This window comes from Mastigoproctus giganteus, chromosome 1 (assembly GCF_048544385.1).
Source record: "Mastigoproctus giganteus isolate SK-2022 chromosome 1, ASM4854438v1, whole genome shotgun sequence".
Classification (NCBI taxonomy): Eukaryota; Metazoa; Arthropoda; class Arachnida; order Uropygi; family Thelyphonidae; genus Mastigoproctus; species Mastigoproctus giganteus.
Window position 1 is genome coordinate 57,358,253 of NC_143575.1, and position 26,628 is coordinate 57,384,880.

At 36.6% G+C, this 26,628-nt stretch overlaps 1 protein-coding gene across 10 annotated transcripts in view; it reads right to left on the reverse strand.

Moving 5' to 3' along the window:
* The window catches only part of enc (R3H domain containing protein encore), a 702,629-nt gene that overhangs the window by 189,825 nt on the left and 486,176 nt on the right, over window positions 1-26,628 (reverse strand). For all 10 annotated transcript variants that reach the window (XM_090373011.1, XM_090373031.1, XM_090373022.1 and 7 more), the window contains one exon: window positions 16,196-16,381. In XM_090373011.1, coding sequence (XP_090229137.1) covers window positions 16,196-16,381 — 186 coding nt within the window. The remainder of the gene's footprint in view (window positions 1-16,195; window positions 16,382-26,628) is intronic.

The window sequence follows — 26,628 nt, forward strand, 5'->3', positions numbered from 1 at the left end:
ACTCCACTAATAACATTAGTCCACGATGAGCACTGTCCATTGATTACCATTCTCTGTCTTCTCCCCCTCAACCACCCCTTAATCCATAGCAGCAATTTCCCTCCAATGCCACACTGCTCCAGTTTGTGCAGCAGTCTTCCAAGTGTAACAGTATTAAAAGCCTTTCTAAGATCGAAGTATATAATATCAAAGTTATTCCCTGCATCCAGTTCTTTTGTGACTGCATCATAGTATCCAATTAAATTGGTCAGGCAAGACTTTCCCTTAACAAAACCATGCTGTGTCCGAGCTATAACTGAAGTCTTGTCAAGATGATCCTGCAGTGCTTCTTTAACCAGTGCCTCCATTAATTTTCTGGGAGCAGAAGTTAAACTCACAGGTCTATAATTACTTGTCAGCCTTTTGATCCTCCTTTATGAATCATATTTGCACATCTCCAGTTTGTGGGTACCTCCCCTGAGTCAAAGGAAGCTCTCATAATTATGGCTAAGGGTTTGCTTACTTCCTTTGCTGCCTCCTTTAATATAACTGGACAGATCCCATCCACCCCAGGTGCCTTTCTTGTGTTTATCTTCAACAATTTCAGTTATTCTCTAGCTTACTGCCAGAGTTGAGTACACTCTCTGGCATTCCCCTCGCTGAATAACTCCTCATGTGTGAATGTCGATTCAAAATATTCATTTAGTTTGTTAGCTACCTGAGCAGGATCATCAACAGTTGACCCATCAATATCAAGTGGACCAATCTGATTCATCCCCTTCCTTCTAGAGTTTACATAAGTAAAGAACTCTTTGCTGTTTTTCTTTGCATCCCTTACCAAAGATTTCTCGTAATCTGCCTTCACCTGCCTAACCTCCTTTGTAACTTTGTTACAGATCAACTTGTATCTATCATAGGCTTCTGTGTCACGTGTTAATTTGTATGTATCCCATGCATTTTTCTTCTCTGCCATATGTTTCATTAGTTCATCTGACATCCATTTAGGCCTAAACCTTGAAAAACATTTCTTAGTTGGTATGTAAAGCCTAGTAGCTTCCAAGATAAGTTCTTTGAATGCATCCCATTTTGAATTTGCTGTTGGTAACATCATCAGTTGGTCCCACTGTATAGAATTTAAATACTGTCTCAGTCCATCGTAGTCGCCTTTATGAAAGCAATAACCCCTAATGGTAGTTACCTCTTTGAGTAAATCCCACTTCAGCACACTGTGCTCACTGCCACCTAGTGGTTCATTTATCTGCAGATTCTTAATGCATGAAGAATCACTGCTGATAATCAAATCAAGAGTATTACTCCTTCTAGTTCCCTCCCGAACATGCTGATGTAGAAAACAATCATCCAATAAATCCGCAAAAGCCTTACTAGTGTGTGAGTGACCAGCCCCAAAATTCCAGTCAATATCTGGGAAATTAAAATCCCCCATTATAAGACTCTCTGATGTACTGGCCCACTCTATTTCTCTGTACAATTTCTTATTATACTCATCAGAGTGATTAGGCCTATATCACACTCCTACTCTCAACTTTGATCTCCCAATGTTTATGTCACACCACACTGACTCGACACTGCACTGTCCAGGAATGTTGACTGGCTTCACTTCCTTGGATTTTATGTGTTTCTAAACTAATAGCATAATCCCTCCTCCCTTCCTATCCTGTCTATCCTTTCTGTACACATTGTACTCACCAAATTCCAGTTCTGCATTCCTTATATCTGTGTGACACCACGTCGCTGATATCCCAACAATAACTGCCTTTGATGTTTTGAGCAATACCTCAAATTCATCAAATTTATTTACCAAACTCCTAGCATTGGTGTACAAGCAAGTATATATGCACCTGTTTCTATTCTTCGCTACCATAACACAACCCATGTGTTTACTTGTACCGCAATGATTCCCAGCAGTCTCTGAAATATCCTGCATCTTGTTTTTCAGGCTTCTGCTCATTCCAATTGAAGCAGTGCAAGAATCACTTTCACCTCTGCCAGTGGCTACTGTTAATCTATTAGTCTTTGTATCCCACCCAAACTGGCAGTTTTCCGACCCACCTAACACTGCCTCAATAGCATCAGCAAAAATTCTTGCACCCTTTCTATTTAAGTGTATCCCATCCCTGTAGAAGCAGTCTCTCCTGTTAACAAGTACAGTCCAGGCTGAAAAAATATTCTACCCCTTGAGCCTTGCACAATATTTCCAGGGCCGAACTGATCGACAAGGCTCTCATCATATACTCGCTCCTATTGTGTCTGGGCAAAATTGCAGACACTTTCAAATTCAACCCTAATTCACGGCTTTTCAACAGTGACCTGTACTTGTTAAGTAATTCTGCCGGTCTCCTACTCTTGATAACATTAGTGCCAATGTTTACAACTATATCACCTTTTGTGCCCGTTCTGGCATATCGCAAGAAGAAAAAACTATGCCAGGATATAACATTAGCTGAGGCATATGTACCAGAAAGCAAGCTTATAACAGCATCAGCCAAAAAAAAAACCCTTCCATATCACCCATCCGGTCATTCCAACAGTTCGTCTAGTTCAGCCTTAAATCTATTTAAGCTATCGACTTCCACAACAAAGACGGAAGTCTGTTCCAGCAATCAACTACCCCAGTTAAAGATAAACATCCGCACATCTATTCTACAACAGTCTTTCCTCAATTTGAATCTATGCCCCCTCAATTTCTTAATGCGGAAGTACCTCATCAGCATTGAGCCTGTTCAAACCATTCAAGGGCTTGTACACCTCAATCAGATCACCTTGCAGGTACCTAGTCTCCAGATGCTGCAACTTATGGAATTTAAGCCTCTCCTGGTAAGAGAAACTCCTTTGTTCCTCTCACCCTCACTGGTTGTCCATCTCTGTACCCATTCTAGCAACTCTACATCCTTCCTAAAATGAGGCCTCCAGACCTGTACACAGTACTCAAGGTGGCCTGACCATTGCCTTATACTAAGGTATAATCCCACCCTTGTCTCTGCTAGCAAAATTCCTATATATCATTCACAAAACTCCATGACCTGCTCTGGCAGCCCATCAGCACTGCTCAGAGAACTTCATAACTGAATGCACAATTACTGGCAGGTCTTTTTCATTCTTCACCTCTGCAAGTGTAGTACCATAGAGTTGGTACGTTTCTCTTGGGTTCCTGTTACCCCTATGGAGTACTTTACATTTGTCAATATTAAACTTCTGTTGCCACTTCTCAGCCCATCTGCCTAACTTTTCTAGATTCTGTTGCAGTCGCATACTGTCTTTGCTGTCATTAACAACCCTGCCAACCTTTGTATCATCTGCATACTTGGACATTAAGCCTGATATACCTTCATCAATATCATTGATAAATACACAAAACAACAATGGGCCCAGCACTGAACCCTACAGCTAATAAATTGAACCCTCCGCTAGGGTTCCCTAGCGGAGGGTTCAATTTATTAGCTAGGGTTCCATTTATTACCACTCTCTGCTGTCTCCCACTCAACCACACTTTTATCCATTGTAGCAACTTACACTTAATACCATACTGGAAAAATTTGTACAGTAATCTTCCATGCGCAACAGTGTCAAAAGCGGTCCTGAAATCCAAGCATATGATATCAAAATTATTTTTTGCATCCAGTTCATTTGTGACCACATCGTATTTTCCAATCAAATTGGTCAGACAAGACTTCCCCTTAACAAACCCATGCTGTGTCTGAGCTATTACTGCTGTCTTGTCTAGGTGATCCTGTATCACCTCTTTAACCAGTAACTCCATTATTTTCCCTGGAACAGAAGTCAAACTAATAGGTCTATAATTATTTGTGACCATTTGAATCCCCTTTGTGAATTGGGGATACATTTGCACATCTCCAATACATGGGGAGCTCCCCTGACTCTAAGGATGCTCTCATAATTATGGCTAAGGGTTTGCTTACTTCCCTTGCTGCTTCATTCATTATAATTGGATAGATTCTATCTGCCCCAGGTGCCTTTTTTAACTTCAACAAATTCTCATCCACTTTGCTCTCAGTTATTACAAAATCACTTAGCTCCCTAATAGAGTCTGATAAACATCTGGCATTGTCCTCTTTGAATAACTCCTCACGTGTGTATGTCAATGCAAAATACTCATTCAGTTTATCAGCTGCTTGAGCAGGATCAGCAACAGTCGAACCATCTATATTAAGTGAACCAATCTGATTCATCCCCTTCCTTCTAGAGTTTACATAAATAAAGAACTCTTTGCATCCTTTGCCAAAGATTTCTCGTAATTGGCCTTTGCCTGCGTAACCTCCTTTGTGGCTTGATTACACACTAGCTTATATCTGCCATAGGCTTCTATGTTGCCTGAAAATTTATATGCATCCTATGCATTTTTCTTCTCTGCCATGAGCCTTATTAATTCATCAGACATCCATTTAGGGCTGAAACTTGAACAGTATTTCTTAGTTGATATGAAAAGCATAGTAGCCTAAAAGATTAAGTCCCATTTAGACTTCACCATTGGTAACATCATCAGTTGATCCCACTGTATAGAATTTAATATTTCTGAGAACACTGTGGTCACCTTTACGAAAACAAAAACCCTTCCCTTAACCCTTCATGGCAGTTTCATCTTTAAGCAAATCCCACATCAGTACACTGTTATCACTGTCACCTAGTGGTTCCTTTATCTGCAAATTCTTAATGCATTAATAATAACTGCTGAGAATCAGATCAGTGGTATTAGTTCCTCTGGTTGCCCAAGTTGTCTGAACATGTTGCTGTAGAAAACAATCCTCCAATAAATCCACAAAAGCCTTGCTAGTGTCCCAGTGACCAACCCACAAGTTCCAGTCAATATCTGGAAAGTTAAAATCCCACATTACAAGACATTCTGATTTACTGGCCCACACTATTTCTCAGCACAACTGTTCGATGTTCTTATCAGAGTCATTAGGCCTATAACACACTCCTACTCTCATTTTCCCTTTCCCAGTGTTTGTCACATTAAAACAGACTCAACATTGCACTGTCCACCCATGTCAACAGATGCACTTCCTTAGATTTTATGTGTTTCTTAACTAACAGCATAACCCTCCTCCTTTCCTACACTGTCTGTCCTTTCTGTACACATTCTACTCCCCAACAATCCAATTCTGCTTTGCTTATATCTGTGTGACACCATGTCTCTGATATCCAAACAATATCTGCCTTTAACTTCAAATTCATCAATTTTATTTACTATACTTCTAGCATTAGTGTACATGCAAGTATACATGCACTTGTTCTTACTCTTAGTTACCCTAACACAGCCCATGTATTTACTTGTTCCATGATGACTCCCAGTAGCTGTTGAAGTCCCCAGCAAGTTGCTCTCTAGGCTGCTGCTCATTAAAATAGAAGCAGTGCAAGAATCACTACTGCCTCTGCCTGCAGCTAACATTAATATTTGTCTATGAATCCCCCCCCCCATCTTGAAGTTTTCCAACCCACCTAACAGTGCCTCGAGAGCATCAGCAAATATTCTTGCACCCTTTCCATTTAAGTGAATCCCATCCCTGTAGAAGCAGTCTCTCCTATTAGCAAGCACAGACCATGCTGAAAAAATTCTACCTCGTGAGCCTTGCACAATCTCTCCAGGGTCAAACTGATTGACAAGGCTCTCATCATATACTCCCTTGTATCGTGTCTGAGCAAAATTGCAGATACTTTCAAATTTAACCTTAACTCATGACTATTTTTACAGCATTGACCTGTACTTGTTAAGTCAGGTGGCAAAGGACAGATTAACCCTTCTTTTTTGGTGGAAATCTGCTGGAGGCTGCAAAATAAAACCACTGTTAGTTTACCATAGCTAAAATCCAAGGGCCTTCAAAAATATTTCAAAGGCATCACTACCTGTTGTGTGCAAGTCCGATTGAAAAGCATGGGTGACAAGAAAAATTAAGGGAGCGGTTTCTCCCTTATTTTGTGCAAGAAGTTAAAAAATATTTCTAAGAAAACAGCCTACCATTTAACATATTATTGCTGGTTGATAATGCACCTGGTCACCCAACAACTATGTGTAACTCTTATGAAAACATAAAAGTTATATTTTTGCATGTAAATACAACTTCTCTCAATCAAACCATGGATTAGGGTCTAACACAGACATTCAAAAAGTATTATCTACGAAAAACATGTAGACAGGCAGTAAGGGCCACCGAAGGACAAGAATGTCAGATCATTGAAGCAGTTCTGGAAAGAAATCGACATTTATAAAGCTGTCAAAAACATCGATGATAACTAGAGTGAAATTACAGTATCAACCATGAATGCCGTCTGGAAGAAACTCACCCCTCCCAGTTTGTTCAAGATGTGTTGGGAAGCAAAGAAAATGATGATGTAATTAGAGAGTTTGTGGAAAGGACCAGAACATTGGAATTAAATTTAGAGGAAAATGACTTTATTGAATTTCTGCAAAATCATAGAAAGGACTTATGCAATGAAGATTTAATGGAGCTTGATAACCATAAAAATGAAGACGAGGTTTCGTAGAATGTTCAAGACATTCAACCACCTTAGTATCAAATCGTTTTGATTTGATACTAAGGTCAAATCGTATCACCTTAGTATCAAATCGTTTTGATTTGATGCTAAGGAAATGGCAAAATGCTTTAAAATGATTGACAAAGGTCTAGCTGGCTTAAAAGCTCAGGATCCAGACACTGAGCGGTTTCAAAAAGTGATTGGAGCGGTGCATGATGCAATTGCATGCTACAAACTGATTTACGATAAGAAAAAAAGAACTACAGTTCAGACATCATTGAACAAGTACTTCAAGGCACCATCAAAATCTTCAGTCTGAGAACGTATTAACCACTTGGTATAGAATGGGTATTTTCAGCTAAATTAGATACTTTTTATATTTATGTACTCGATAGGATATTGAATAATGTTTTATTTCCACAAAGTTTTCATAAAGTTGATTTACTTGAATTTTCCTTTCAAATGAATATACAATTAAAAATAGATCACATTTAAGTACTCTTCGACTTATGTGGTTTTTCAACTTGTGCGGAAATCGCTGGAACGAATCATTCGTGTAAGTCGAGGACTTATTGTACTGCAAACAGATCTGGAGGCTTCATTTTAGAGCTGCTGGAAGAGATAAAGAAAATGGCAACAAGATCAGTGAAGGGAACAAAGGAAGTGCTCTTATCAAAAAAAAAAGAAAAAGGCATCAGTTCTGCAAAATGCAGTCTCTACAGATTAAGCACCTGCAAGGCGATCCAATTGAGGCATTTAAGGCTTTGAATGGATTGAGAAAGTTCAATGCTGATGGAATTCTTTGCTCTTGCTGAGACTATGCACACAAGAGAACATAATCCAAGAGGTAGGATGGTTGCAGAACAGATGTGCAGAAATTTGCCTTTAGCAAATGGTGGGTGATTGCTGGAACAATCGTCCATCCGATGTTGTAGAAGTAGACAGTGTGAATAAATTCAAGGAAGAACTAGACAAACTATTGAAGGGGATGGATAGGTGAAATGGGACTATTTTTTTTTTTTCTTTTCTTGCTGATGCTGTATAAGCTTGCTTTCTTGTATAATTTGCCACCATTCTTACCAATTTTAGTCTGTATGATGAAAGGAGAAAGTTTTCCCATTGGCTGATTGAAAAAGAGTGTATTATCAGGAAAGCTGTTGGCTCCTGTTTGTTCAAGTTGGTTTTAAGTCTCTTTAGGGAAGAAATGTCATGGTTGGTTTCATGGCTGAATGTGAACTGGAAGCTCTTCAGCTCTAGTGGTGGACATTCACTTGTATCCATGTTTGCTCCTTTTTCCATGTTGAAGGTAGAAGTGATGCCAACCAGTGATCAGGAGGCGGTGAAAAGTTAGTTGGGTTAGTTTTTAGTAAAGAAATGTAAAAGGAACAAAAGGGTAACTTTCACTTCTGGGTCAAGGGAATAAAAGACAGCTGATCAATGTGTATAAATATCTCTCATGAAGTCTTCTGTAGATGTATGCCTAGAAACAAGTTGTTACGCTGCGAAGTCTCTATGATGCTTTGTGATCAGGTCCAGGTAGCAGCAAATAAGGCATGGAGGCAATATGAGAACAGTTTGAGCAGATCTTTGAGAGACATTTTGCATATTGTGACAGTGAATCTTTAATCTGATTACAGCATTATGGGTAACATTTGGCCATCTGACCACTTCATCTTAATCTGATCCTACCTCCGCCCTCTCTATCATTCTCCATCTGAAAAATCATCCACAAAACATTTTTATGGCATTATCACAATGAATGCCATCTTGAAATCAATGGGATAATAAACACAAATGCAGAGGTTCTGGAAACAGTTTGTTTTCACAACCCCCTACTTCTTCCATCACGCAGTATAACTGACTTTTTTGGGATTGTGATGGACATCACGGTGAGACCCAGCCTTCCTTACATTTTGAGTGTATAGCTTGAAAATGGTGTTCGCAGGCTGGCTGATAGATAGCCCACCAGACCAAACCTATTGGTAACTCTCTAGAAGGCTTCTGACCAGTAGGCTATACCCTCGCTGCCTCTCCAAGTAGTATACAGGGGGCATTGGCAAGGCCATGTTATGTCAAGGAGCTGGGTATATTCTTGCTGTATGTATGTGATATCCAAAAATTACTTCATGTAGCATTTCCTCCACACCTTTTCTTACTACTGAATACATCATGAATTGTCAAACTAATAGAAAAGGTGAATCTCAACCTTGGTGCGAAAAGATCTAAAAATCCCAAACACTTCCTCATTCAATTCATAAATATACATGGTCTTAGGTCCAATCTCAATGACGTCCATTTCCACTTACAGTCTGCCAAACCCCATGTACTTTTTTCTGACAGAATCCCAATACCAGTTGATCCAACTGCTGCTCATCTCACTTGTCTGAATTATTCGCTGTATAATTCCTTTCGCTTCAAAGGTGGTGGTGGTACTTGTACACAAGTCCGTTCTGATATTCCCTGTCAGAGAATTAGAAAATTGGACTCACTGTTTGGATATTCTCTGGCCTAAAATCTCTCTACTACATTCTGTAAAATTCATTTGTTTCCTCTATCCTCTATTGTTCTCCAATAATGACCTGGAAACCTGTGACTTCCTTTCTTTTAAAATTGACTTTCTCCAGATCAACTATCCTAACAGTGAGGTAATTTTCCTTGGTGATTTTAATGTCACAACTCCAGCTAGCTTCCATTTTCTAGTCACATGCACCCGGCTGGCCTAGATGCTGGGACTTTTGCAATTAGTAATGACCATGTACAGATCGTTCATTTGCCTATCATACCACCAGTCCTAACCACACAGCCAATACACTTGATCATTTTCTCACAAACAACCATTTTAAGTATACAGTCAAGGTGAGTGGTCCCTGTAGGCACCTCAGATCACCACTTGATGATGGTCTCTTCTTCAATGGAGCCCTTCTCTCATGGTGATCTGCAAGATCATTTTTCTTTTTTCCTTGGTCGGATTACTGTTTTAAATCTTCTGATGTCAATTTCAATTTGATGTCGTTTGCTCAGATCATGTCAATAAAATTATTCTTGTAGGGATGAAATCTTTTATTCCACAGTCCACCTTAAAATGTCATCCTTGGTGCTAATGCTGTTCAAGATAAGAACGTTGCATATTGTAATAGGCTTGTATCCAAACTTCCAGGTTCATTTTCTGCCTACACCAAAGCATGCAACAATTGTAAAGCAGTTATAAATCAGTCCAAGAGTAGAAAACTTGCTGCTTCTACTTTTAGCCCAAAATTCTGGTCTCTTGCCAAAGCTATTGGCCACAACTTTTGCCCATCTCTATTTCCACCTCAGTCAAAATGGTTCTATTGCTACTTCAGCCAAATACAAAGCTGATCTACCAGCATCCTACTCTTCTTGACAACCTTGGTAACCCTTCTCCTACCATTCTCAGTACACTCCATTCAGTGCCTCTGGTAGTCTTCCATCAAAAGATTGTCAGAAGAATTTTGAACAATCTTGATTCTAAGAAAGCTCCAGGTCTTGATGGTATTTCTCGACTTGTTCTCAAAATCTGTGCTCCCGAGTTTGCTCCTTTCTTTCTACTTGGAAATTTGCTCATATCCAAGCAGATCCTAAAAAGGGTGACAAATCCCTCCCATCCAATTATCATCCCATTGTACTTCTACTCTTTCCAAAGTAATGGAAATCAATTAACTGCCAGCTCTTAAACTATCTAGAGACCGTCCATCTGATCAATGATCACCAGTATGGATTCCGTCAGTGTTGATCAACTGGTGATATATTGGCTTTTGTTACTGATCTATAGACAGATTCAATGGAAAAGTTTGGTAAAGTGTCAAGAGCAACTCAAGTAGTTTCTCTTGACATTTCAAAGGATTCTGATCTTGTTTGTCCTAAAGGTCTTCCTAATAACCTTCCATCTTACGATTTGCCACCTGATTTTTGTAATTGGTTATCCAATTTTCTCTTTGACTGCTCACTGTGAGTGATGGTAGATGGCTCTCTGTCTTCTAACTTCTCCATTAATGTAGTTACTTCCCAAGGTTCAGTTCTTTCTCCTACTTTTTTTCCTCTTGCATATGATTAGTAACCTTGCACTGATCAAAAATCCTACCCATAGTTTTGCTGAAGACTGCACACTGCATTCCACCTTCCAGTTTGAGAAACCTTGCCCTGCACAACATCTTGAACTTCTTGAATATCCATTACCAATTCCTTAAATGTTGATCTCCAGTGGAACAATATAATTTAGTTCATATCAACCCTTCTAAAACTCAGTTCTGTCTTATATCTCGCAAAAAGAATTCTTCTGCTCCTGTGCTTATCTTTGACTACACTCTGATTTCTAGACAAGATCTTATATCTCTATTGAGGATAGCCAGCGGGTGGTTGGTAGGTGGAACAGACTTCCATCCCTTGTCGTGGAAGTTGATAGCCTAAATAAGTTTAAGGCTCGGCTGGATAGGTATTTCGAACGAACAGAGGGGTGAAGTGGAAGTGGTTATTTTTTATTTATTTATTTTACTTTAATTTTTTTGGCTGATGCTGCATAAGCTTGCTTTCTTGCATCAAATGCCTCTACTAACGCTAATGCTAATTGAGGATTACCCTGACTTCTAATTTCTCTTGACATAAGCACATCACAAATATTGCTTCCTCTGCATGTAAAACACTGGTTCTCTTTCATCCTTGGCATTAATTTTCTTCGAAACAGCTGTTCACTCTGTACAAATTGTAAATCTTCCCTACCGTGGAAGGGCAGATTTACAATTTGAATAGAATCTAGAAGTTTCTCAGACTTAGGTTAATTAATGACTCGTCTCTCCATTTTCTGTCTCATAAATGTTGTTTCCGCTGCATGCCTTTACTACAGATACTTCCATGGGCACTGTTTTTCTGAATTGGCTTCTATAATTCATGCTCTTTCTTTCTTTTTCTCTCTCTCTCTCTCTCTCTCTCTCTTCCAAACCAGTCTGAACACGGACTGCAACCAGTCAATCTTTTTACTATACAACTTGAAACTCACAGAACCAATTTTTCTTCTTCCTTCAACTTCAATTTTCTGGAACAAGCTCTGTTCATACACATTTCCTGAAAATGACAATCAACAGAAATTCAAGTCTAATGTCAACAGGCATCTTCTTTCATCTTTTTAACCCTCAACCCACAAACCTAAGTACTAAAGGTTCCAATACCTCTTGTGCTTGAGGTCTTAAAAAAAAAAAAAAAAACCCCTCGATATTTCATATTTATGTGTAGCATTGTGTTTTTTTCGTTTTTTTTTTTTATAAATAACGAATATGAAAACTTTGCATTGTCGTGTTTGTTCAAATTAGCTTTTGTGTGTCTGGATAAAATTCAATGCATGGGCACTCTGACTCATCAAAATACTAACAGAAATGCTATCTCTCATGAAATGAAAGGAAAAAGAATTTAATGTAATTAAATCTTTACATATATGTCACCTTTATAAATTCACTAATATAATGAGAGGTCTCAGACTACAAGAAACACATGGCTGCTATGTCAATTCGTTTAGTGAAACAGGTACATAGCATAGAAAAATTTATGCTTTTGTTCCACTGGTAGATGAATGGATTTTTGCTATTTGCAATGTTCTCCCTTAACAAATATTGTTTCAGTGGCATAAACTTCGAGGTGAATTATGTGATGGATGTGCCAAAATTTCTAGAATCAGCATTGGGTCTTATTAAATTATGGGTGAGTCTGTGACAGCTTTGTGTGTCATGATAATTTCACAAAACAAGATCACACAATTTTGCAGCAGCATTGGTCAGCATTGATTCTCTCTTCTTTTGGAAGAAAGTCCAAAAGTAAGTTGCCTGTGGACATAACATTTTGACCAATCTGATTATCTGAAATGTTTTGGCAGATGGTGACAAGAGGTGTGCTTCCAGAGATATTCAAACAAATGATGTACCCAGGTCTCATTGCCATGAATGATGTAATTTAGGGAGGCAAATAGAGTGACGGAGCCTCCGTAACCGGGTGGGCAGGAGCAGCAGTGGATAGCACACGCTTCTTGATTAGACCCGGATTTGAGCCCATGATCACCAAATACGGAGGATGCAGAAAGGTCAGGGAATGACCACCACATATCCCGGAGCAATATGGCCTTAGTTGCTAATGCTCCTAAAAAACCAAATAACAAACAAACAAACAAACAAACAACCAGAGTGACAAGAGTCCCATATAAAAGGATTTGCGATGATGCAACATTTTCAATGGACACAAAACTTAACACCTTTCAGCATCTGAGCTTGAAAGAGATGATTTCATAGACAGGCGTCAACAGAAGGTAGCATTGTGTATTCTATCAAATTTTTAGATACCATTTATTCCAACTTCAGCTTACATCAATTTTGTTGTCTTAAAAAGTCATGGTTAATCATATATTTGTTGTATAAGCTGGCTCTCCTGTTTTTTCAAGTATTCTTTCGCATCTCATGTGGTGAATTACAGTAAAATATTCATTAAGAATATTTTCCTCCTTTTTAATCCAATCAAAACTCATTTTTACTTCAATTATTTGAACCCTTTTTTTTTTTAAATTTACATTGTGAAATTTTATTAAGTTGCACAGCAAACTGCAAAGAAAGCAGTAAGTATACAGAGTACTCCTTTGGCTGTGAAACCAAAACCTACAGGGATAGGTTTGGGTTTCATCAATAAAAGCAACAATGCTCTCACTGATGCTATATGTGTATACGTAATGGAATCATTCCTTGTTGTCCATTTTGTACTATGCTGTAAATTGGTTTTTCTGTAAACAATGACTGAATATGGAAGAACATTTGCTATAAGAAATTAAGAAATTTCAAGAACTCAAACTGTAAACCTGAAACTTAACCCACAGCAAACTTCCACAGACTGCTTCTGTAGGAGGAAGAAGATGAACAATTTCTTGTTTTAAAAGTTGAGTAAAAATGTATATTTATGAAAAACATATGTAATGAATTATAAATTTATTAATGCTGAAAATGTTGTAACCAGCATGTTTCTATGCATGATTCATCTTATAGGGTGATGCATTCATATGTCAAAAGATGACTACGTCAGAGAGTGTCAATCTTACAGACTGAAACACACTTTGACTACACTGCACACATGCACGCACACGCACTAATAACTGCTTTCCATTTATGACAGGTTGTCTGCTGATGACATGGTACATGGCAACAAGATCATCATCAATTTCTGACATGTAATATTTATGGCATACAAGAAAATGACTGTGTTTTTCATTTTTAATTTTAATTCTAATTTGGTAATTATATAAAAAGCACAAAATCACTTAGACATAACAAAAATAAGAATGGTGGATATCTGCTATGAAAAATATCACAGTAGCCTCAGAATAATTTGAACATTAAGTCAAATTCCTTGATATTTCAAACTACATTACAATTTCCCATCAAAATCTTCATAGAATAATGCTTCAAAATTTCAGTGAACTAACTGCATTTTATGCTGTCCTTGATAACTCAATATTTTTTGTTATTCAGTATTGTCAAAATAGATTGACAGAGTTTTTGTATGGGCTAAATCCAAGCAGAAGTGGGCAGAATCTCATCATAAACATGTTCATTGCACCAATTCCTGAGATATTTACAAGCTTCTAACTGAATCGCCCTGAAAGATCACATGATATTCTGTGAATAAGTTTAACATGAAATGTACTTAGAGCTGCAGCAATTTCATTTAGAAAGAAATGTAGTGGTTGATGAGTATTATGTAAAAATCCAAGTTACAAGTACAGTACAGTACTGTGCTGTGCTGTACTGTACTGTACTGTACTGGTAACTTGGATCTTTATACCAGAAACACTTATTGTATATAGAGGACTCTCCACGCTAGCAGTGCACACTGCTCATGTGTTTTCTGTTTAGTCTGCTTTGGTTTTGGAGTAGACATATGTGCACTTTAAGTAAGAGTTTCAGCACTGTGCAGGATGGCAACAAAGAGAAAGCAAAAGATCTTGTCTGGTGCAGATAAAATTAGTCATTCAAGATGTAGAAAACAGCAAAAGAATAAATTAATAATTGCTGCTCAACATATAAGGGACTCATATGTTCTCAACTTACCTAGCAAACAAGGATATGTAATATGGAATCACGCAGCCATACTCGATCTGGTATATCTGCCTGATAGCAGTAACAAACGAATGAGAAGTACAGGTTATACAGATCAAAACCAATGCACATTAAAGTTATTTTCTCAGTGCCAAAAAAACTAATATTCATTTAAGCAGGACATTTATTTGTGAAAAGGCTGACAATTTAGTACAAAATACTAGCCACATGGTGCAAAGAGGCCTGGGACTTTTGCAGCACCGGCCAAAAAAAAAAAAATAATAATAATAATAATAAATAAAATAAAAAAATAATAAAAATTACTTATTAAAAAATAATAAAATAAAATATAATAAACTACCTATTTGACTACTTCCTTACACAGGTGCCTATCCATCTGACCTTTAAATCTCTCCAAGCTGTCAGCAACGACCACCATGGAGTTAACTTATTCCAGTAGCTGATTCCTCTTCAAATTATTCCTCTTCCTCCATAAATTGAATTTATGGCCTAGTTCTGGAATCATTCATAACAGAAAAAGGTTCACCATAATTATTATTTTATTTTTACCTCTCATAGCCTTACAAATGTCAAAAAGTCTCCTCTAAGGTGCCTAGTTTCCAAGTTCTGTAGCCCACATATTCGAAGTCTTTCCAATCTGACCACGAGCTGGACCCGTCTTTGGACCCACTTAAGAAGTGCAATGTCTGTTTTTAGATGCAATCTCCATACTTGATCACAGTATTTCAATTGTGATCTTACAATTGCCTTATATAGTGGGATTATGATCCCTTTCTCATTACAAACAAATATTTGGGTCTTCTCTGCTCAAATGTCTACATTGCTCAGAGAACTTTGTGTCTGACCATATCTTAACTCCCAAATCTCTTACTCTACTGTTTTTAACTCAAACCCACCACATAACAAGAACTTACATTTTGTTGCATTAAAACATAGTTGCCACTTCTCTGATTATCCCTGAAGTCATTCGAAATCATCTTGAAGAGGCACTACTTGAAACTGATCATTAGATATTCTACTGACCCTGACATCCTGCAAATTTTGACTTTGTGTCATGTATGAATGTCAAAGAAATCAAAAATAACACTGTCCCAGTATCGACTCTTCAATGGAGTTTTTCTAGGAATTTTTCCTGTGATTGCAATGCTCCAGCTTATATGGTAACATCTCATGTAGGACTAAGTCAAATGTTTTGCTGAAATCTGAGTAATCGATGTTGAAATTATTTCCTGCATCCAGCTTATGAGTAACTGTCAAAATAGCTAACCAGGTTGGTTAAATATGATTTTCCTTTACAAAGCAATTCTGGGTTTCCTACAGAATTCTATCTATATGATCCTACACTGCACTCTTGATCATTGCTTTCATGATTTTCCCAACTGCTGAATTTATAAGCCACCAAATTCAACACCTCAACACATTCTAGTGCATTTCTTTGACCTTAGCCTGAATCTATTACTCACAAGTGGATGGTGGATATGGTTAATTTTTCTCACAAGTGAAAGAACAAACTTCAACAAGATTCAGATATGTTCATTGAAAAATAACTCAGCTAATAGGTAACAGGTATAAAACTGCAATGAACAAAAGCTGGTTAAACTTACATTCACCTCAAAATCAAGACTATTAGAGTTTTTTATTCCTTGCTGAGTTCCAGGTCGTCCTGAGCTGTCAGAATCAGTACTGCTCCAAGGTCTGGGTTCACTGGACCATCTTAAATCTTCTTGACTACTACGAAGACTGGAGTTGTGTATTCCTTCCTGACTGTGACTTAGTTCTCCATATCCTTCCTATAAGAAGAACTATTTAGTTAAACTTATACATGAATTGCGATAAGATATAAATCACAGAAAAACCCATACACAAGTGGTAATCAAAAGTACTTCTCACCTAGAAATATATGAATTAGGAATTTTCTAATAAAGCTAATGTATATTTATATATTTTTCTAGATCCATCAGTTACTGAACTACAGCCATGAATACAGCATGAGCTGGTACGATGGAAAAAACTGAGGTCCAAAGCATTATAAAATTTCTTCATTTGAAAGGCAAAAAGCAAAACAAATTCAAGAGGAGATAAAAGCTGTACATGGTGTGCCTATCAAATAAGACTGTGAAAAAAGGGAAAAAAGACAGTTCAGATGTGGGCAAAACAGTGTGCATGATGATCCAAGAGAAAGGAAACCCATCTCAGCTACAAGCACTAACACTGTGGCTAAAATGAGAGAGCTAGTCCTTGAAGATAGATGTATGACTATAAATTCTATAGTAAAGATATGGGGTAGATTGCCTATCATGTAAGATAATAAAAAAAAGTGGAAAAGACAATTTGGGTGTGGGCGAAACAGTGTGTACGATGACCCAAGAGAAAAAGGACCCATCTCAACTACACCCTGCCATTATTGCTATAAAGAGGGAGAGATAGTCCTTGAAGACAGATGTGTGACTAAAATTTTATACAGAACATTAATCATGGGTCAGTTTGCACCATAATGCACGAGTTCCTGCATGTGTCTAAGGTGGCAGCCTGATGGGTTCCGAGATCATTGATACCTCCTTAAAATATCCAGAGTAATGAGTATTCTGCACAGTTATGGGAGCTTTTTAGAGAGAATGTTGATATTTTTTGGACTGAATTGTGATGGTGAATGACAACGCTGGGTACATTACTATGACCGAGAAACAAAACAGACAAGGGAACATTCATCTCCCCACTCCAAATGTAAATGCCGAATTCTCTGCCAACAAAGATAACACTGTCAGTCTTCTGGGACTTTAAAGGTATCCCCCCCCCTAACAGGCTATTCCCAAAAAGGGAACAGCATCACTAGGGAATACTACAGAAACCTCCTGGGAAAGTTAAGAGAGGCTATCAAGTTGAAGGGATGCAGGAAGTGATACAAAAGTTTGCCCTTAACCAATAATGCTCCTGCTCACAAGGCTGCTCTCATAGTAGACTTTGCAATCAAATGTTGGTTTGGCAATCTACAGCACCCACCTTATTCTGATGACCTCTCACCTTCAGACTTCTTCCTCTTCTCTAAAATGAAGAAAACATTAGAGATCTGCAGTTTTATGCCTGGTAAGGAAGAAATTAATGAAGTGGAAGCCTGGTTTTCTGCTAAAAGTGAGAAGTTCTATTTAAGAGGCTGAAAGAACTTATCCACAGATGTGTAACTCTAGAAGGTGGCTATATGGAGAAGGATTAAATTGCTAGCCAAGTTTCAAATTCCTAAACTAAATAATTGTAGGTGAGCATAAATACTTATGACTGTCCCTTGTATTATGACAAAACAATCACAAAATATTAAAACTACTACTTTACTTATATTGAAATTAAATCTTAAAGATTTTAATCTTTGAATAATTGAAAAAAATTTTAAAAGTAGACACTTCTCAGTTATGTGATTAAAAAATGCAACCACCTGGCTTTTGTAAATTTAACTGTTCCATGTTTGCAGACCATTTCCTATAGGTTTAAGCTCTATTTTTTTTGTTTTAATATTTTGTTTTACTATCTGTGGACTTTCCTAATTTTGGTGTTTATGCATATATATTCAAAAATGTTGTAAGAAAAAACTTGATACTAAAAGACCAAACAACTAATGTAAATGCAAGAATGAAATTAATAAACAAAAGCATTTTAGTTGGTTTTATGCTAAGCACAGACTGCACTTCATGCACAAACCGCTCTATTTTATTTATTTATTTTTTTTTTTTTTTACTTCAATAAAATATTAGAAAATGAGCTATAAAACAAACAGTTCATTTGGCGTTTATTTAAATTTTCATATATAATGGCATTTATGCCATTATATATGAGATTATTTATAGAAACTTCAATCTAGTACTTAAAGTTCCAATATTCAGAATAATCTGTAAATTTTATTTGCTGATGTAAGCAAGCACACTTTTAAGGAGAAATTCATTTTTTTTTTTTTGGTAGTTCTTGGCGCATCAGCTTCTGTGGCGATAATGCACCTCCCAAGGTTTTTGCAGTACTTTGATCCAAGCCCGAGGCGGGATTCGAACCCGCGACCTTTGGGTTGCCAGGCAGGCACTTTACCCAACTGGCTAGCCCGGTCGGCAAGAAATTCATTGTAATCATTATCTTCTTATGGAAAAATAAACGGAATTCAAGGTTTTGCCTTTCTTTTTACTTTTAATTAAGAAAAAAGGTGTGGTGCAAATTTATCTTTGACAATGAGAGAGAGAGAGAATTTTTTTTATTCTTTGGGGAATTTTTCTTTCTCCTTTTAATCTTAATAGTCTTTTTAGCCAAAGAAAATACAGTAGAGCATCAGTTATCTGGAATAATTAATGTCAGACCTCTTCCGGATAGCAAAATTTTCCAGGTAATCGAAAGTAAAGTAAAATTAAATAAATTCTGTTATAATGTATAAAGGTTAAAGAAAAAGACTTTAAATAGCGTGAAAAAAAATGAAATTTATTTAATTAGAAAAATAATAATAACTTATACATAAAAATTTGTGGATTTTAAATGTATGTATATTTGGATAGGTATTTTACTGCAAATTTTATGTGTAAAAAAATTTTAAGTAATTTTTTAAAATAATGTTTGATTGTTTTTTTGTTTGGTTTTTGTGATTTTTTTTTTTCTCCTGCTAAAACTCTCAAGTTCCAAGAATATCAATTTGATTATAATCATATTCTTTCTGATTATCCCCACTTCAATGCTGTTTCTTTTCATTGACATTTTACTGTAAAAAACTGAGAACAATAATAAATCGCACAGTTTCGGGCCAATATCATTGTATTCTTAACGAATCTGGACCTAAAGTAAACAATATGAAATGAAGAGAACAAAACATTCCATGAAAAATTGGGTTCAGGAATATCAAAAATCTTTATCACTCATAGTTTTGAAGAAAATCCTAATTCAACATTTCACCAGATATATGACGTAAAAAAACCAGAGAGAACACTCTTGTAGCATAATAAACATTTGTCTCAAATACTAACATTGATAAGAAGAAGAAGAAATCAGCCCTTCAAATTATTCTGGATAACTGACTTCCAGATAATCGACATTCTACTGTACTCCTATTTTCTGTCCCTGCTATATCAGTCAGTGATTAAAGATAAGCAATGAATTTATTCAACTTTCAAAAACCTTTTCAAATTAACAAGTATTGAAAGCCTACTGCTTTGACTAAGTGACTTCAATCTGAAATAAGAAAATCCTATTTGTACAAAGCAACTTGTGTGTGCAGTGAGTTACATTTCAGGTGCATTAAGATGTAATAATAATAATTCATGGCTGATAACAAAAAAAAAAAAAAATAAATAAATAATAATAATAATAAATAAATAAAAAAGAGCAAAATGATTTACGTGTGAATCGAGAATATTTTGTTTCTTTGCATCCACCACTTGGTCCATTCTTTCCCTCAACCAGCACACAGCAACAAAAACAAAATGCAGTGCTTCACCTACAATATCCTGTATACGTAGAGCATATATATGTATGAAAAAAAATAAAATGTATAAATAAATAATAATAATAACTGCCAGATTTCTATCATCAGCGTGTTTCAGAGATTTTAGTGAAAAATTGTTCTGACAGAACAAAATACAAAATTTCACAGAAATGCAAATGCAGAAAGATGGAAAATGAGAACTGTTGAATTTCTATTAGTCAGATTTTAATGAAATTTGCAAGCAAATTAAAGGGGCAAAATATAACATTTCATAAAAATCCATCCACTTGAAACTGAGCAATAGATGCATTTTGAATATATGCTAATACACCTGAAAAAAAAATAATAATAAAAAATAGAACACGAGTATTCGTAATATATACATAAAGTTAAGAGTACATTTCTTAAGAGTTAAGTTAAGAGTACAAGAAAAATTTGTTAATTCAAAACTTAAGGGTACAAATTTCCAGATACTGAATTTAGCATTAACAGTATGAATTATTCAACATTTCATCTTAGCATGAAAAATTCTAAATTTTATTATAATGTATAATGCTGCTGAATTCCAGTAAAACCTTTGCAAAAGCAGAAATTAAACCTCATTAGTTCTAAGACTGACAGGGAGAAGTGGTAATCCAAAGTAGTGTAAGGTCCAAATTATAGAATATAATGAAAATAAATATCTGAAGTTGTAATTCATAAGAACAGGCAAATTTATTCACAATCCAGCAGCTAATTTAGATGATATTAAGAAACAAATGTGACAAAAAGAAAAAAATCTTTATAAAATGTTTTATTTCAAAACAAAATTTAACCTAAAGATTTCAAATAAAGAGAACACAATTTTTTTACACAACACATTATAATCAAAGTGCTAGATATAACTAAATTTAATCATATTATTATTAGCCATATGGTACAAGGAAGCCTGAAACTTATGCTGCACTATCCAAAAAAAAAAAAAAAAAAAAATTCCTGAGTTACCCTGAGAGAGAGAGAAGTAGAAAGGAGTCGCCAAGAAAGAGAGGAACGATGATATCTGTAGATGATCATTCTCCCAGTTTTTAAGTAAAGGTCCTACAGTATTGCATTTTATAACACCATACATAATTTCTTTTAAACACCTAAAAAGATATTCTCAAATATGTCAAAATTAACAAACTTTGAGAGTACTGAGACAGCTGTTTGCTTCATGTAATTTCATTTTGACTTCTTTACTACCTTTGTAACTTCCCACTTTACCTAGAATTTTTTCCCCCACAAGGAGCTGCTGATTTTCTTCTATCACAACCTGTTATCCAGCCTAATATTCTTCTAGAAACATTACTGCACCCCTCACCATTTACACACGAACATATTTTGACATTCTTCCACTTCAATTCTCTAGACCAGACCTCAACAAGAATTTGTCAGTTTTTAAGTTTTTTTTTTTTTTAAATACATTTATCCATAGCTGAGTGGTCAGGAGCAGGAGTGCAGTAGCACATGCTCTTTGAGTAGACCAGGGTTCAAGCCCCTGACTACTGAATACAGTCGATCTGCCAACCTGCACTGGACCAGCGTGGCAGATTATGGTCCATTTTTCCCTCAGCATGAATTATTGAGGAGGCTTCCATCCTGCAGTGGGTTGATAATGGCTGCACTTTACCTTTTTACTACTATAATCTGCTTTAATTCATTAAATACGAATTTTTACATTTTAGTTTTTAATAGTGGCTACTATCAAAGTGTCTTATCTCATCTTTTCATTCCCAAAATCATAACAAACAAACAAACAACAAGAACAACAACAACAACAACAAAAAAAAAAAAAACTCTTCAAATTCAATTGTTTTCCTATATGAAAACACTTACAGACAGGGCCAAATTCAAATTTGTTGTGGCCTAAGTTATAATATGTATGGGGCTCTTCTCTCTTACAGTTCACCTCTGACAATATTAAAAAATGATTTTTTTTAATATTGTCAAGGACCTTTGTAATGTGAGGCTCTAAGCTGAAGCTGTAGCTTGTTTAGCTTATATGTAAATCTGGTCCTGGAAGTCATTCTTGGCCGTAAATCCTTACAGCCAAGAATGACTTCTTATTCACAGACTATATGCAGGCTGTAGTACTAAGAATTAAGAAAAGACCATAAATACTGTCACCCACAGCTTGATAACATTTCTGTGCAAGTGAGGTGCGTTAATGTTTTCATAAATATTTCCAAGAATCACTTTCCTCTTCCTGACTTTATTACAAAGGGTACTAGGAAAGTTTTGCAATATGACGCAGCAATGAATCACAGGAAGCTGCTTGTTGCTGCATGTTGAGACATGTTCATACATGCATAGTAGCCGCCGCGCCAAGTCGACGGGCTCAGTTATTCATTAGTAGTGAGAGTGTAAAGTGCTTGCGATGGCATCGTGGTCACGAAATGAGATAAGGACAGTTTTGCGGTATAATTTCGTGCGTGGTTTAACCATAGACCAGTGCTTAGAAGAAATGACTCTTGCACTAGATGATGATTGTCCACATCGTACAACGATATTCAGGTGGTATAGAGAATTCCAAAGGGGAAATTTCACTCTGGAGGATTCTGAGAGGCCGGGAAGGCCACGAACGTCAGTTACGGAGGAAAACGTTACTGCTGTGAGGAAAATGCTTGACGAAAACAGGCGAGTGACCTACCAACAGATAGAGGATACTTTGGGCCTAAATGCACCAGCAATTCGTTCGATTCTGCAAGATCATTTGCACGTGAAGAAACTTTGTTCTCTCTGGGTGCCGCATCAACTGACTGAAGAGCAGATGACACGACGTGTGACTTGGTGCCGGGAGATGTTAAAAAAGTTTGATAAGGGACAATCTCGGTATGTGAACAACATCGTGATACGTGACGAGACTTGGCTGTACTATTACGATCTGCCGACCAAGGCTCAAAACAAAGTTTGGGTCTTTGATGATGACGACACACCCGTAATTGTCAGAAAATCCCGATCTGTAAAGAAGAAAATGATAGCTGTATTTTTCAAATCGAGTGGAATTGTGGAACGTGTCGTTTTGGACATGCAGAAGACAGTCACAGCTAAGTGGTATACTGAACAATGCCTGCCTAAAGTCATTGGATCTATGAAGAACCTGCGGCCAAAGTCAAGAATGGACACCTGGTACCTCCATCACGATAATGCTCCAGCTCACCGCGCCAAAGCCTGCACCGAATATTTGACCACGACAGGACTGAAACTTCTCGAGCACCATCCCTACAATCCAGACCTTGCTCCCTGCGACTTTGCACTGTTCCCGCATGTGAAAATGAAGCTAAAAGGGAGGCGGTTTTCCAGTGATGAGGACCTTCTACGGGCTTGGGACAACGAGTGCGCTTTACTCCCTAGTGAAACTTGGCAGAACTGGTTTAAAGTTTGGTTTCGGAGGATGGAGAGGTGTATTGAATGTAGAGGAAATTACTTTGAAAAAATTAAATAAACAAAGCTGTATTGCAAAACTTTCCTAGTACCCTTTGTATTTTATAAACTTCTAACAAATATTTATTTACACCGTTTTTATAACCAAATTGAGATCTGTAACTTTAAAAGACTGGCAATAATTATTAATGCTAATAATTAAGATAATAGATTAACAAAAGCTGCAGAGAGCTCAAAGTAATTCTTGTAACTTCCCACTTTACCTATTAGAAAAAGCAGCAGCCAGTAAAGAAAGGTGCTGAAAATTTCAAGGACTGCTTGGAGTCATCACGGATCGACTAAATACATGGACTATTCTAGGGTAATTAAAAGTAAGAGAAAATGCATATACACCAGTGCTAGGAGCACAGTAAATAATTTGATGAATTTGAAATGCTGGTCAAGACATCAAATGCAAACATTGTCAGGATCTCAGAGATGTGGTATCAATCAGATATATGAGATGCAGAATTTGAATATGGGGAGTATAATGTGTACAGAAAGGTCAGAGAGGATAGCATGGGTGGGGGGGGAGTTATGCTTCTTAGTTGAGAAGCGCAAAATCTAAGGCAGTACCTCCAGCTGACATGGGTGGCCAGTGCAATGTTGAGTCAGATTAGCATGACATAAGCACTGGGAAAACAAAAAATGAGAATAAGAGCGTGTTAGAGGCTTCATGACTCTCATAAATACAACAAACAACTGTATAGAGAAATAGAGTGGGCCAGTAAATCAAAATATCTTATAATGGGGAATTTTAATTTTCCACATAATGAGTGGAACTTGTGGGATCGTCACTCACACACTATCAAGAAGCCCGTGACCACCACATACAGAGGATGCGGAAAGGTCAAGGAATTACCACCGCATATCCCAGGAGCAATATGGCCTTAGTTGATAATGCTCCTAAAAAAACCAAATAACAACAAATAAATAACAACACTATCAAGACTTTTGTAGATTTAGTGAATGACTGTTTTCTACAGCAGCATGTTAGAGAGGCAACAAGATGGAGTAATACTCTTGATCTGATTACACTGATAAATATTCATTCCCTCCCTGAATTCAGGGGTGATTCCCACAGACTGTAGATATGTGAATGTATTCCAATTCACAAGGAAAGATCAAAGGGCGATACAAGTAATTACAGATCTGCTAGTTGGTTAACAGACCTATTAGTTTCCTGCATCTTCTGTTTCAGGAAAAATAATGGAGTCACTGGTTAAGGAAGAAATGCAGGATAATTTAGACAAGGCTGCAATTAGGGGAAATCTCGTCTAACCACTTTGATTTCATACCATGATGTTGTCGGAAAGGAACTGGATGTAAAAAAATTATTTTTATATCACATACTTGGATTTCGGGAAAGCTTTTGATATTGCTGCACACAAAAGACTGCTGCACGAATTGGAGTGGTGAGGCATTAAAGACAAGTTGCTGCTATGGATAAAGGGATGGGTCAGTGGGAGAAGACAGAGTGGTAATTAATATACACTGCTCTTCATAGACAAATGTTATTAGTGGAGTCCCCAAGGGTTTGGTGTTGAGTTCATTTTTGTTTTCTATATTTATCAATGATACTGATGAAGCATATTAGGCTTACTGTCTAAGTTTGCAGATGATGAAGCAAAGGAACAGGGTGGTTAATCACAGTAAACAAGATATGCTACTGCAACAAGTAACAAATATGCTACTATACCACTCAACCATCGTATTCAGGTCTGGAGACTGCACCTAAAAAAATAAAAAAGACAGACTTCTGCAGAGGATACAAAGGAGGATGATGATATTATTGATGAGTATAAATTGATGCAAAATTTGACAATTAGACAACTATAAGGTTTCAATTATCGTCCCCTAAAGGGCTTTTTTAGACAGTTTTTATTCCTAATCGCCCCCATGAAATTTTAAACAAGAAAATACTTTATATTGATTCTTTATTCAATGGGATCCCTGAGCCTGATGCTTCTTAGATAAAAGTTCAATGCTCGATATGATGTTGTAAGTTTAATTCTAATGTTTCCTCTTGAACATATATAAATTCTGTTTCTTGCCTTTGTTAATATTTTATTTACTGAACTAAAACCACTTTCAACTATATAAGACATTGGAAAACAAAGAAGTACTTTGGCCACTTGAGACCACATTGTTGGATAGAGAAGTTTAGTTGATTTTGATTCCCACATCTCAACCAGTCCACCTTTTTAGAATTTATATTTGCATTCTTCATTACATTTTAATTCAATGAGTTCTTGAATTTCTCCACTAGCAGACCCAGCATCGCATCCAATTGGATCTAAAGAAAATAAATTCGAAAATCTATTTTTCATTTCACCATTTAAAGAACACAAATGATCTGAATAATTATTAAGATCATTCTCAGTGAGAGATTCATTGATTTCAGCTAACTCTTGCATACCACAAAACTGTTTTCTCATTAAATTGTTTCAAATATTTCCAGTTTTTCAGTGAAGGCTTTTAATATGCATTTGCAGTCTATCACCGTAATTTCCCTTGGAGTTGAAGTGATACTTCATTAAGTTTTTAAAAACTCTAAGCCATACAGTGTATGTTGTTTTTGTGTTTGCTGATCTCCTTTGATAAATCTGTCTCCTTTGCTTTCTAAAAAACTAATTATCATTTCAAAAAGGTTTACAAATCTGGTTAGACAGTTTCCTTTAGAAAGCCATCTGACTTCTGTATGTAAAACAAGCCTCACAGACTGTTTTTCATTATCAAAACAGAATTTTCTGAAAAGGAGTTCATATTTGCTATGTGACTTTATTTTATTGATGGTTTTAATAACTATACTGAGAGATTGATAAAGAATCGGACTAATATTTTTTGCAGAGAGATGATGTGGGTGCACAATGCAATGTACTGTAAGAACTTTGGGACAAGCTTCCTTTAGGTGGGCTATAAAACTTTTGTCTTCCAACCATGGAGGTAACACCACCAGTGGCACAGGATACCAAATTTTCCAATGGTACTTGTCTTTCATCAAACCATGTTTTTACAGCAGCAAATTTGATGCTGTAAAAACATGTAAAAACTGACTGCCCCAGTACAGTCAGTTTCTATATTTTTTACAAATAAGATCTCTTCTTGCAATTTACAATCATCATCAAAATAATGAAAGTATGCCATTAAAAG